The 13,504-nt window shown below is 44.5% G+C and overlaps 2 protein-coding genes across 2 annotated transcripts in view; both read left to right on the forward strand.

Annotated features, from left to right (window-relative positions):
• The window catches only part of zgc:153184 (uncharacterized protein LOC751652 homolog), a 56,500-nt gene extending 52,926 nt beyond the window's left edge, over positions 1 to 3,574 (forward strand). The window contains exon 6 of the mRNA XM_042296526.1: positions 2,540 to 3,574. Coding sequence (XP_042152460.1) covers positions 2,540 to 3,040 — 501 coding nt within the window. The 3' untranslated portion in view covers positions 3,041 to 3,574. The remainder of the gene's footprint in view (positions 1 to 2,539) is intronic.
• A 6,735-nt stretch (positions 3,575 to 10,309) lies between these two features.
• LOC121839124 (TPA-induced transmembrane protein) overlaps positions 10,310 to 13,504 on the forward strand; it is a 34,833-nt gene continuing 31,638 nt past the window's right edge. Inside the window, exon 1 of the mRNA XM_042296527.1 lies at positions 10,310 to 10,870. Coding sequence (XP_042152461.1) covers positions 10,784 to 10,870 — 87 coding nt within the window. The 5' untranslated portion in view covers positions 10,310 to 10,783. The remainder of the gene's footprint in view (positions 10,871 to 13,504) is intronic.

Genomic DNA, 13,504 nt, shown 5'->3' on the forward strand with positions numbered 1-13,504 from the left:
GTCCTCTAGCACCCGGAATCTGTCGCCCTAGAGCGGTCGGCAGCAGCCCTGTAGTGTCCTGTAGCTCCCGGAATCTGTCGTAGAGCCTCGGAAGCAGCCCTGTAGTGTCCTCTACTCGTGCCCCTCTAGGGGCTGTCCCTCTTATCTAGTGCCCTACTCCTCTAGTGCCCTACTCCTCTAGGGGCTGTCCCTCTTATCTAGTGCCCTACTCCTCTAGTGCCCTACTCCTCTAGGGGCTGTCCCTCTTATCTAGTGCCCTACTCCTCTAGTGCCCTACTCCTCTAGGGGCTGTCCCTCTTATCTAGCGCCCTACTCCTCTAGTGCCCTACTCCTCTAGGGTCTGTGCCTCTTATCTAGCGCCCTACTCCTCTAGGGACTGTCCCTCTTATCTAGTGCCCTACTCCTCTAGGGGCTGTCCCTCTTATCTAGTGCCCTACTCCTCTAGGGGCTGTCACTCTTATCTAGTGCCCTACTCCTCTAGTGCCCTACTTCTCTAGGGTCTGTCACTCTTATCTAGTGCCCTACTCCTCTAGGGTCTGTCCCTCTTATCTAGTGCCCTACTCCTCTAGTGCCCTACTCCTCTAGGGTCTGTCACTCTTATCTAGTGCCCTTCTCCTCTCGGGTCTGTCACTCTTATCTAGCGCCCTACTCCTCTAGTGCCCTACTCCTCTAGTGCCCTTCTCCTCTCGGGTCTGTCACTCTTATCTAGTGCCCTACTCCTCTAGGGTCTGTCCCTCTTATCTAGTGCCCTACTCCTCTAGTGCCCTACTCCTCTAGTGCCCTACTCCTCTAGGGGCTGTCCCTCTTATCTAGTGCCCTACTCCTCTAGTGCCCTACTCCTCTAGGGGCTGTCCCTCTTATCTAGTGCCCTACTCCTCTAGTGCCCTACTCCTCTAGGGGCTGTCCCTCTTATCTAGCGCCCTACTCCTCTAGTGCCCTACTCCTCTAGGGTCTGTGCCTCTTATCTAGTGCCCTACTCCTCTAGGGACTGTCCCTCTTATCTAGTGCCCTACTCCTCTAGGGGCTGTCCCTCTTATCTAGTGCCCTACTCCTCTACGGGCTGTCACTCTTATCTAGTGCCCTACTCCTCTAGTGCCCTACTTCTCTAGGGTCTGTCACTCTTATCTAGTGCCCTTCTCCTCTAGGGTCTGTCCCTCTTATCTAGTGCCCTACTCCTCTAGTGCCCTACTCCTCTAGGGTCTGTCCTCTTATCTAGTGCCCTTCTCCTCTCGGGTCTGTCACTCTTATCTAGCGCCCTACTCCTCTAGTGCCCTACTCCTCTAGTGCCCTTCTCCTCTCGGGTCTGTCACTCTTATCTAGTGCCCTACTCCTCTAGGGTCTGTCCCTCTTATCTAGTGCCCTACTCCTCTAGTGCCCTACTCCTCTAGTGCCCTACTCCTCTCGGGTCTGTCACTCTTATCTAGTGCCCTACTCCTCTAGTGCCCTACTCCTATAGGGTCTGTCACTCTTATCTAGTGCCCTACTCCTCTAGGGTCTGTCCCTCTTATCTAGTGCCCTACTCCTCTAGTGCCCTACTCCTCTAGGGTCTGTCACCACTCTTATCTAGTGCCCTTCTCCTCTCGGGTCTGTCACTCTTATCTAGCGCCCTACTCCTCTAGTGCCCTACTCCTCTAGTGCCCTTCTCCTCTCGGGTCTGTCACTCTTATCTAGTGCCCTACTCCTCTAGGGTCTGTCCCTCTTATCTAGTGCCCTCCTCCTCTAGTGCCCTACTCCTCTCGGGTCTGTCACTCTTATCTAGTGCCCTACTCCTCTAGTGCCCTACTCCTATAGGGTCTGTCACTCTTATCTAGTGCCCTTCTCCTCTCGGGTCTGTCACTCTTATCTAGTGCCCTTCTCCTCTAGTGCCCTTCTCCTATAGGGTCTGTCCCTCTTATCTAGTGCCCTACTCCTCTAGGGGCTGTCCCTCTTATCTAGTGCCCTACTCCTCTAGTGCCCTACTCCTCTAGTGCCCTACTCCTATAGGGTCTGTCACTCTTATCTAGTGCCCTACTCCTATAGGGTCTGTCCCTCTTATCTAGTGCCCTACTCCTATAGGGTCTGTCACTCTTATCTAGTGCCCTACTCCTATAGGGTCTGTCACTCTTATCTAGTGCCCTACTCCTATAGGGTCTGTCCCTCTTATCTAGTGCCCTACTCCTATAGGGTCTGTCCCTCTTATCTAGTGCCCTACTCCTATAGGGTCTGTCACTCTTATCTAGTGCCCTACTACTACTATTCTATTTGGCTCGTTAGATTATTACAACTAATTACCAACAGAATCCATAATTAAACACATTAAAATGCATATTGTGTTAAGTTTGTTCCTAATAGAACAAAAACACACAATATCATGACTAATGGTTGTTTTTCTAAGATGTTGTGTTAAAGTACAGAAGGCCAAAATCATAGAAAAACAGAGATTGTAACCAAGCTCAAGATAATCAAGTCTTACTAAAGCCTGACTTTATACATTAGCTATTGTGTGTTGCACAACACTCAGTCTTTCCTGTTTCTCTCTCTCTCTCTCTCCCCTCTGTAGAGTCGAGTTCGGCTGTCCTTCAAGAGGCGTCCGCCCACACGGCAGCACCGGCAGTCGTGTGTCGAGGAGGGCGTAGTCTCCGAGGGAGGGGTTGTGTCCCAAGGTAACCAAGACGTCCCCCAGGTGAACGGGGCCGAGGACCAGGTGGATCAGGTGTTTGAGCAGACAGGGGAGGGCGGGGAGAGGGGCGAGGAGACCCAGGGAAGCCCCCCGTCTCACCCAGACACTCTGACAGAGACTGGAGACAATGACAGGGACAGGGAACAGGCCAAAGAGGACAACGTTCTGGAGGAGGAGACAGGAGAGGCAGCCCCAGCCACCCAGGATGGGAAGAAGGAAGCTGGGAAACAGGCGCTAGGTGAGCCCCAGGCTTCAGATTCTCTGGAGGCCATAGAGGAGGAGGAAGGGTCTTGTTGCTCTTATGGAACAAAAGGAGACAACAAGCAAACAGACGAACAGGAGGATTCAGCTCAGCCTCGGGAGAGGGATGAAAACCTCTGAACAATGTTCACAAATCACTGTTGAAGAAATCATACAATCAGTCATTGGGTGAGTCCCACGTGGCACCCCTACTGCTTAATAGTGCACTACTTTTGACCAGAGACCTGGTTAAAAGTAGTGCACTATATAAGGAATAGGGGTGTCATTTGGGATGCATCCTCATTAATTATGAAACTAGCTTGTCTTCTAAGAACCCTCGTTGGACATTCTGTATCCTGCATAATCTTGGTTCCCAGAACTAAATCTGTCCTTGCTTCACCTGTCACATTGAATTGTGTCTGATAGCAGTGTATAGACAATCCTCTGCATAGCTTTGTGTTCTATCAGATACTGTTGGAGGTGATACTTTCTTGTTTCTGCAGCAGTTTGAAGTTATAATTATCTTTATAGTATTTGGTCCAGGTGTCTCACCTCTCCTGGTTACCTCTCACCTCTCCTGGTTACCTCTCACCTCTCCTGGTCACCTCTCACCTCTCCTGGTCACCTCTCACCTCTCCTGGTCACCTCTTACCTCTCAACTCTCCTGGTCACCTCTCACCTCTCAACTCTCCTGGTCACCTCTCACCTCTCCTGGTCACCTGTCACCTCTCCTGGTCACCTGTCACCTCTCCTGGTCACCTGTCACCTCTCCTGGTCACCTCTCACCTCTCCTGGTCACCTCTCACCTCTCCTGGTCACCTCTCACCTCTCCTGGTCACCTCTCCTGGTCACCTCTCCTGGTCACCTGTCATCTCTCCTGGTCACCTCTCCTGGTCACCTCTCCTGGTCACCTCTCATCTCTCCTGGTCACCTGTCACCTCTCCTGGTCACCTCACCTCTCCTGGTCACCTCTCCTGGTCACCTCTCATCTCTCCTGGTCACCTGTCACCTCTCCTGGTCACCTGTCACCTCTCCTGGTCACCTGTCACCTCTCCTGGTCACCTCTCACCTCTCCTGGTCACCTCTCATCTCTCCTGGTCACCTCTCATCTCTCCTGGTCACCTCTCAACTCTCCTGGTCACCTCTCACCTCTCCTGGTCACCTGTCACCTCTCCTGGTCACCTGTCAACTCTCCTGGTCACCTGTCACCTCTCCTGGTCACCTCTCCTGGTCACCTCTCACCTCTCCTGGTCACCTCTCCTGGTCACCTCTCACCTCTCCTGGTCACCTGTCACTCTCTCCTGGTCACCTCTCCTGGTCACCTGTCACCTCTCCTGGTCACCTGTCACCTCTCCTGGTCACCTGTCACCTCTCCTGGTCACCTCTCCTGGTCACCTCTCACCTCTCCTGATCACCTGTCACCTCTCCTGGTCACCTCTCCTGGTCACCTGTCACCTCTCCTGGTCACCTGTCACCTCTCACCTCTCAACTCTCCTGGTCACCTCTCACCTCTCCTGGTCACCTCTCATCTCTCCTGGTCACCTCTCAACTCTCCTGGTCACCTCTCACCTCTCCTGGTCACCTGTCACCTCTCCTGGTCACCTCTCACCTCTCCTGGTCACCTCTCCTGGTCACCTCTCTCACCCGGAGGACCAGGCAGCTTGTCAAGCTCTAAGACACTAGAGCAGGGTGTGAATTGTTGATAATATTGATCATTTGACTCTCGCCTGACAGCGAGACACATCAACCTCAATGGGGAAAGTAAAACAGTACGCGTCACCTATCTATCTGATGCTGCTGTCGGAGCAAAAAGAGTAGGACATTTTTCGAAGGACATCATTTTATTTTTTATTGTTCACCTTTTTGGGGAAGCATGGCTTCATTTGGCTTCCATGAATACACAGATGTCTCTTTCCATGTGCGTAGCCTGCAGGTAGCCTCCTCTTTTAAAGTGATTTGTTTGACAATCAGATAGTTGTGTTCATGCCATATTAAAATGTCAAACTTGTTTTATTTATTTTACCTTTACATGACGTTAGAGCGTTTCCTGGTTTCCACAGAAACAGCTGTTGTCTTTACATGGCAATGATCATACAGACCAGCCGCAAGGCAATACGCAACACACTGGTTGGAAGGAAAATGAACATTTTAAAGAAAAGTAAGTAAGAAAGAAAGAGAGAAAGAGAGAGAGAGAGAAAGAGAGAAAGAAAGAGAGAAAGAGAGAAAGAAAGAGAAAGAGAGAAAGGAAGAAAGACTGAGAGAAAGAAAGAGAGAAAGAAAGAAAGAAAGAAAGAAAGAAAGAGACAGAGAGAAAGAAAGACTGAGAGAAAGAAAGACTGAGAGAAAGAAAGACTGAGAGAAAGAAAGACTGAGAGAAAGAAAGAGACAGAGAGAAAGAAAGACTGAGAGAAAGAAGAGAGAGAGAGAAAGAAAGACTGAGAGAAAGAAAGACTGAGAGAAAGAAAGACTGAGAGAAAGAAAGACTGAGAGAAAGAAAGAGACAGAGAGAAAGAAAGACTGAGAGAAAGAAAGAGACAGAGAGAAAGAAAGACTGAGAGAAAGAAAGAGAGAGAGAAAGAAAGACTGAGAGAAAGAAAGAGACAGAGAGAAAGAAAGACTGAGAGAAAGAAAGAGAGAGAGAAAGAAAGACTGAGAGAAAGAAAGACTGAGAGAAAGAAAGACTGAGAGAAAGAAAGAGACAGAGAGAAAGAAAGACTGAGAGAAAGAAAGAGAGAGAGAAAGAAAGACTGAGAGAAAGAAAGAGAGAAAGAAAGAAAGAGAGAAAGAAAGAAAGAGACAGAGAGAAAGAAAGAAAGAGAGAAAGAAAGACTGAAAGAAAGAAAGAGAGAAAGAGAGAAAGAGAGAAAGAGAGAAAGAAAGAGAAAGAGAGAGAAAGAAAGAAAGAAAGAGAGAAAGAGAGAAAGAAAGAGAAAGAGAGAGAAAGAAAGAAAGAAAGAAAGAGAGAAAGAAAGAAAGAGAGAAAGAGAGAAAGAAAGAGAAAGAGAGAGGAAAAGGGCCTCTGGTTTTAGCTAGTCTTAATGTCTGGACTCCTTTTCTGTTCTGATGAATGGAATGTAAAAACAAACAATAGAAAGATCTGGAAACAGTTAACATCCGGTGAAACACTGCGTTCCCCTGGTCATAACATCACCGCAATGATAGTGTTCAGAGGGACAGAGGATAGTGGAGGTGATGAATACTAAGGCTCTACGTCCCAAATGGCACCCTAATCCCCCTAGATAGTGCACTACTTTTAGACCAGGACCCATAGGTCTCTGGTTAAAAGTAGTGCGCTATAAAGGGAATTAGGCTGCCATTTGGTGCGCAAACCTGTAAATACAATGGTATAAGGAGCTAACAGCCAACCACACAAACCATCTGACAAGCTAAATGAGAATAGTTTACAAACGTTCTTTCGTCCTCAGTCATCAAATTATATTTGTAACTTTCCTTTTTTTTTTGTAATTTCTCAAGGTGTTTTTTTGGGGGAGGTTTTACTTACTGATTCTGTTTATCAATCGTTGTGTAGATTCAAGTTTTTAGACGTTTTTTGTTGTTGTTGCTTTCCAACACTGTAAAATTACAATGCTAGTGTTTATTTGACACAGGAGAGTGACAGATATATAGGCTTATATTGTATAGCCGGAATCTAATAGCTCTGGCCCGTAGCATATGAATAAAAATAGAATGAAGAGCCTGATGTTTGTTATTGTACTTCCAGAGTTAGTGGTGATGAGGATGGTTTTAAAGGGTTGGATAACTAACGTGGTTTTAAAGGGTTGGATAACTAACGTGGTTTTAAAGGGTTGGATAACTAACGTGGTTTTAAAGGGTTGGATAACTAACGTGGTTTTAAAGGGTTGGATAACTAACGTGGTTTTAAAGGGTTGGATAACCAACGTGGTTTTAAAGGGTTGGATAACTAACGTGGTTTTAAAGGGTTGGATAACTAACGTGGTTTTAAAGGGTTGGATAATATGTTTTAAAGGGTTGGATAACTAACGTGGTTTTAAAGGGTTGGATAACTAACGTGGTTTTAAAGGGTTGGATAACTAACGTGGTTTTAAAGGGTTGGATAACTAACATGGTTTTAAAGGGTTGGATAACTAACGTGGTTTTAAAGGGTTGGATAACTAACGTGGTTTTAAAGGGTTGGATAACTAACGTGGTTTTAAAGGGTTGGATAACTAACGTGGTTTTAAAGGGTTGGATAACTAACGTGGTTTTAAAGGGTTGGATAACTAACGTGGTTTTGGTTTTAAAGGGTTGGATAACTAACGTGGTTTTAAAGGGTTGGATAACTAACGTGGTTTTAAAGGGTTGGATAACTAACGTGGTTTTAAAGGGTTGGATAACTAACGTGGTTTTAAAGGGTTGGATAACTAACGTGGTTTTAAAGGGTTGGATAACTAACGTGGTTTTAAAGGGTTGGATAACTAACGTGGTTTTAAAGGGTTGGATAACTAACGTGGTTTTAAAGGGTTGGATAACTAACGTGGTTTTAAAGGGTTGGATAACTAATGTGGTTTTAAAGGGTTGGATAACTAACGTGGTTTTAAAGGGTTGGATAACTAACGTGGTTTTAAAGGGTTGGATAACTAACGTTTTGGTTATAAAGGGTTGGATAACTAAGGGTTGGATAACTAATGTGGTTTTAAAGGGTTGGATAACTAACGTGGTTTTAAAGGGTTGGATAACTAACGTGGTTTTAAAGGGTTGGATAACTAACGTGGTTTTAAAGGGTTGGATAACTAACGTGGTTTTAAAGGGTTGGATAACTAACGTGGTTTTAAAGGGTTGGATAACTAACGTGGTTTTAAAGGGTTGGATAACTAACGTGGTTTAAAGGGTTGGATAACTAACGTGGTTTTAAAGGGTTGGATAACTAACGTGGTTTTAAAGGGTTGGATAACCAACGTGGTTTTAAAGGGTTGGATAACTAACATGGTTTTAAAGGGTTGGATATGTTTTAAAGGGTTGGATAACTAACGTGGTTTTAAAGGGTTGGATAACTAACGTGGTTTTAAAGGGTTGGATAACTAACGTGGTTTTAAAGGGTTGGATAACTAACGTGGTTTTAAAGGGTTGGATAACTAACGTGGTTTTAAAGGGTTGGATAACTAACGTGGCTTTAAAGGGTTGGATAACTAACGTGGTTTTAAAGGGTTGGATAACTAACGTGGCAGGTAAATTATAGCTGGAAGAGTGATGAGGATGGTTTCAAAGCCACTACTGTGGGACTCAGTGGCGGTTGGTGCCATTTAAGTTAAGGGAGGACAATTACTTTTTTTTTGTTTAATGAGCATGGTCTTATTTCTATTACAGCATATTGGATGACTGTCATTCATATTCCATTCACCCAGTTCAATGTAACAGCGATAGGTTTAGGTTACTACATGATACTAGAATGTTCCCCTGTACCCATCATGAGGTTGCGACAACCTAGCCTAGGAATTAAAGTTTACAATGTAGGTGCACACAGGTCGAGAGACAAGTTGGAGTAATCAAGGTGACAGACGGTGACACTTTCAATACCGACTTACACACTCTTACCTGCATCAAATCCAAATCAAATCAAATTTTATTTGTCACATACACATGGTTAGCAGATGTTAATGCGAGTGTAGCGAAATGCTTGTGCTTCTAGTTCCAGCTGATTCTAGCTGATCTAGCTGTGTAACGAGAGTTTCTGTTGGACAAATTCAGGTAGGTCCCTTCTCTGTTTCGTTCCGCTTGCTTCCATTTAAGAAACGTTTTGCCACAGAATTGGCAGAATGAATACACCCCTGATCATCTGCACTCACAGTTCACTTTCATGGCAGCCACATACAGCATCATCACTTTGTTTTAATAAATAAACACAACTGAATACAAAACAAGAAACACGAACAGACATGAAATGGAAACAATGACACCTGGGAAAGGAACCAAAGGGAGTGACATATATAGGGAAGGTAATCAGGGAAGTGATGGAGTCCAGGTGAGTCTGATGACGCTCGTAACGATGGTGACAGGTGTGCACCATAACGAGCAGCCTGGTAACCGGAGGCCGGAGAAGTAGCACACGTGACACCAATCCATGTGTACAATCACGCAGTGCAGTGTACAGCAAGCAGGTTAGCAGTAACACCTACGGGCCTTGTTGGCAATAAATTAATAAAACTGAAAGCTTACCTTGACTTGGAAGACTTGCAGTGTTGGATAGCCTTAGCCAGCTAGCTAACATAAATAACATTCCTCTCAGTTTGACTCAGGTTGTTGAGGAGGCTAAATTAGCTGCATGTGAAAGATGAACTAAGAAGAAGAAAAAGTACAATGAAATATAGCTAGCTCTCTCTGCTGCTTCTGATTAATTTGTTCAAAACTGTTCAACTATTTGTCTGTCTCTCTCTTTGAGTCAACTACTCACCACATTTTATACACTGCAGTGCTAGTTAGCTGCTAGCTAGCTGTAGCTTATGCTTTCAGTACTAGAGTTATTCTCTGAACCTTTGTTTGGGTGGACAACATGTCAGTTCATGCTGCAAGAGCTCTGATAGGTTGGAGGACGTCCTCCAGAAGTTGTCATAATTACTGTTTGGGTTCATGAAAGGAGGTGAGAACCATGATCCTCCTAGGTTTTGTATTGAAGTCAATGTACCCAGAGGAGGACGGAACGTAGCTGTCCTCCGGCTAAACCATGGTGCTACCCTAGAGGGTGTTGTTGAGGCAACAGTGTGTTTTAATCAGTTATTTGGTGAAGTGAATATATTTATTCGAGATGTATCTAAAAAGGATAACATTTTTAGTGTTTCACTATAAAAACATTTTTGCAAATGAAACACTGAGTAGCATGGTCCTCCCCAACCTCCTCTGAGGAGCCTCCACTGGTAGGACTACAGTATTTCTTGCCTGTATAGACAGTAGTCATACAAGGCATTGTTTTATTCTAATGTGGCTGTGTATTCTTACACTTTTTGGATTTAAAAAAAAAGGAGAACAGAAGATTAAATGTTTATTGTAATGTCAATATTGACAGAACAGAGGTCAGTACTCCGTACTTTCCCGTAGTACTCACTTCTTACACATGGGGGCGTAATCCTCCCAACTATTTTTTATTTCATTTAACTTTATTTAACTTTTTTTTAACAGCCAAACCTTCCCTTCTATACCTGCCTATTCCATTCTATTCTAATACATTCTATTCCATTCTAATACATTCTATTCCATTCTAATAAATTATATTCCATTCTATTCTAATACATTCTATTCTAATACATTCTATTCCATTCTAATAAATTCTATTCTATTGTAATAAATGATATTCCATTCTACTCTATTCCATTCTACTCTATTCCATTCTACTCTATTCCATTCTACTCTCTTCCGTTCTATTCCATGGTTTATCAATATTGACTACATGTCAATATTAGGGCACATTCCTACAGGACCGAAGTAACACATTCTAGCCTACTCAACAAGCGTCAAAAGTCCTGGAAAATGCCTATGGAATGAAATCTAAATGTTGTATGGGAACAGACATTATTGACAGGGAAATCTGCTTCCGCTGGTCTCTTTGACACATTTGGGAACTCTCTTTTCTTTTATTCTTTCTCGCTCTGAGTAAAGACAACGCCTTCTTCCGTCTCCATCGAAACTTGACAAGGAAAAGTCACCTGGGACAACCCAGCTGGGCAGGGAAGAAAGGAATAGTCTCAATGGAAGTTGTATCACAACGCTGATTAGACTACAACAATATTTTCATAACTTATCATGTACGTCAGTATTGATTAAATGTTCGTTATTGAATATAGCCTACTGTCTTGAGACTGATCAAGGGTAAAATCGTCTCATAGTTCCGGGTTTGTGGAAATTATTCCCGAGTATTGTAATAACTTGAGAAACATGGACAGCATCGAGTTACAGCCGGTTCAATGCCCTGTAAGCCTTGACAACAACAATCACCATGCTGAAAATACCTCTAAGAAACAGGTGAGTTTAAATCGAATCGATTAATGCCATATTCAGAAATAGAAAGAAAAGGGTAGGCTGTCATTGAAAGTCGACAAGTTTCGGTTCAGTTGTAGGCTACGTCAACCTTGAGAACACAACGCAGCTTTTCAAATGCACAAAAGTCCAATATGGTGTATTGCAGACCGACATTCGGCGCGTTTCTTGAATTGGGCGTTCCTTGATGTCAGGAAACGCCCATTAGTGCATGCCATTGTTCAGTTCATTGATACTTGCCGTTGGTTGGTCAGTTCAGGTTTTATGTTACTGATGGTTTGTACCATTGTGGCTACAATTACAGCTATATCTAGTTGTCGCATCTGGATAACAGTTGTTGGCAACAGTAGCATTGTTGCTAAACCTAACCCTTTTCTTAACCTTAACCTCAGTCTCCTAACCTGCCACGTTAGTTCTCCTTTCCTGCCACGTTAGTTCTCCTTTCTTGCCACGTTAGTTCTCCTAACCTGCCACGTTAGTTCTCCTAACCTGCCACGTTAGTTCTCCTTTCCTGCCACGTTAGTTCTCCTTTCTTGCCACGTTAGTTCTCCTTACCTGCCACGTTAGTTCTCCTAACCTGCCACGTTAGTTATCCTTACCTGCCACGTTAGTTCTCCTAACCTGCCACGTTAGTTCTCCTAACCTGCTACGTTAGTTCTCCTTTCCTGCCACGTTAGTTCTCCTTTCTTGCCACGTTAGTTCTCCTTACCTGCCACGTTAGTTCTCCTAACCTGCCACGTTAGTTATCCTTACCTGCCACGTTAGTTCTCCTAACCTGCCACGTTAGTTCTCCTAACCTGCCACGTTAGTTCTCCTAACCTGCTACGTTAGTTCTCCTAACCTGCCACGTTAGTTCTCCTAACCTGCCACGTTAGTTCTCCTAACCTGCCACGTTAGTTCTCCTAACCTGCTACGTTAGTTCTCCTAACCTGCCACGTTAGTTCTCCTAACCTGCCACGTTAGTTCTCCTAACCTGCTACGTTAGTTCTCCTAACCTGCTACGTTAGTTCTCCTAACCTGCTACGTTAGTTCTCCTAACCTGCTACGTTAGTTCTCCTAACCTGCTACGTTAGTTCTCCTAACCTGCTACGTTAGTTCTCCTAACCTGCTACGTTAGTTCTCCTAACCTGCTACGTTAGTTCTCCTAACCTGCTACGTTAGTTCTCCTAACCTGCTACGTTAGTTCTCCTAACCTGCTACGTTAGTTCTCCTAACCTGCTACGTTAGTTCTCCTAACCTGCTACGTTAGTTCTCCTAACCTGCTACGTTAGTTCTCCTAACCTGCTACGTTAGTTCTCCTAACCTGCTACGTTAGTTCTCCTAACCTGCTACGTTAGTTCTCCTAACCTGCTACGTTAGTTCTCCTAACCTGCTACGTTAGTTCTCCTAACCTGCTACGTTAGTTCTCCTAACCTGCTACGTTAGTTCTCCTAACCTGCCACGTTAGTTCTCCTAACCTGCTACGTTAGTTCTCCTAACCTGCCACGTTAGTTCTCCTAACCTGCTACGTTAGTTCTCCTAACCTGCTACGTTAGTTCTCCTAACCTGCTACGTTAGTTCTCCTAACCTGCTACGTTAGTTCTCCTTACCTGCTACGTTAGTTCTCCTTACCTGCTACGTTAGTTCTCCTAACCTGCTACGTTAGTTCTCCTAACCTGCTACGTTAGTTCTCCTAACCTGCTACGTTAGTTCTCCTAACCTGCTACGTTAGTTCTCCTAACCTGCTACGTTAGTTCTCCTAACCTGCTACGTTAGTTCTCCTAACCTGCTACGTTAGTTCTCCTAACCTGCTACGTTAGTTCTCCTAACCTGCTACGTTAACAAACCATCAGTGTTATGAGACTAATAGTTTCTCGACACAGATGATTTGATTACATAGCAGGTTAGGATGATTAAAGTGGCAGGTTAGGTGAATTAGCATGGCAGGTTAGGTGAAAAGAGGTTAAGGTTAGGAAAAGGGAGAGGGTTAGGCTAAGCTATAAATGCTACAGTTGTCATCAACTGTTGTCCACGACGCAAAAGAAATGGCCACGGACCAATAGCGAGCGTCAATGCATGTCATGGCACATCAAGAAACGGCCACGGACCAATAGTTAGCGTCAATGCATGTCATGGCACATCAAGAAATGGCCACGGACCAATAGCAGCGTCAATGCATGTCATGGCACATCAGGAAATGGCCACGGACCAATAAGCGTCAATGCATGTCATGGCACATCAGGAAATGGCCACGGACCAATAGCGAGCGTCAATGCATGTCATGGCACATCAAGAAACGGCCATTACACCCTTCTCCAAAGACGCTGAACATGGGGCCTAAATAAGACCGGCTGCAATGCCGAGGTCGGGAGATATTGGGTGAACATTTTGAACCTGTTTCCTGAAAATCCTGTTACCTGCCACATATCGATCATAGGATTGTATAATGTCCTATATAGTTCTAAGTTAAAAAAAATAAAAAATATATATATAAAAAAACTAAAATGTCACATTTCATTACCGCATTTTGTGAAATTAGGGAACATTTACTTTCCAAACATTTCCAAATTAGTGATTTAGAGTGTTTACAAACACCTTGTAGTCCTGAGTGACTGTCTGACCTTCCTTAAATATCTCCTG

The sequence above is a fragment of the Oncorhynchus tshawytscha genome, linkage group LG13, assembly GCF_018296145.1.
Source record: "Oncorhynchus tshawytscha isolate Ot180627B linkage group LG13, Otsh_v2.0, whole genome shotgun sequence".
Lineage (NCBI taxonomy): Eukaryota > Metazoa > Chordata > Actinopteri > Salmoniformes > Salmonidae > Oncorhynchus > Oncorhynchus tshawytscha.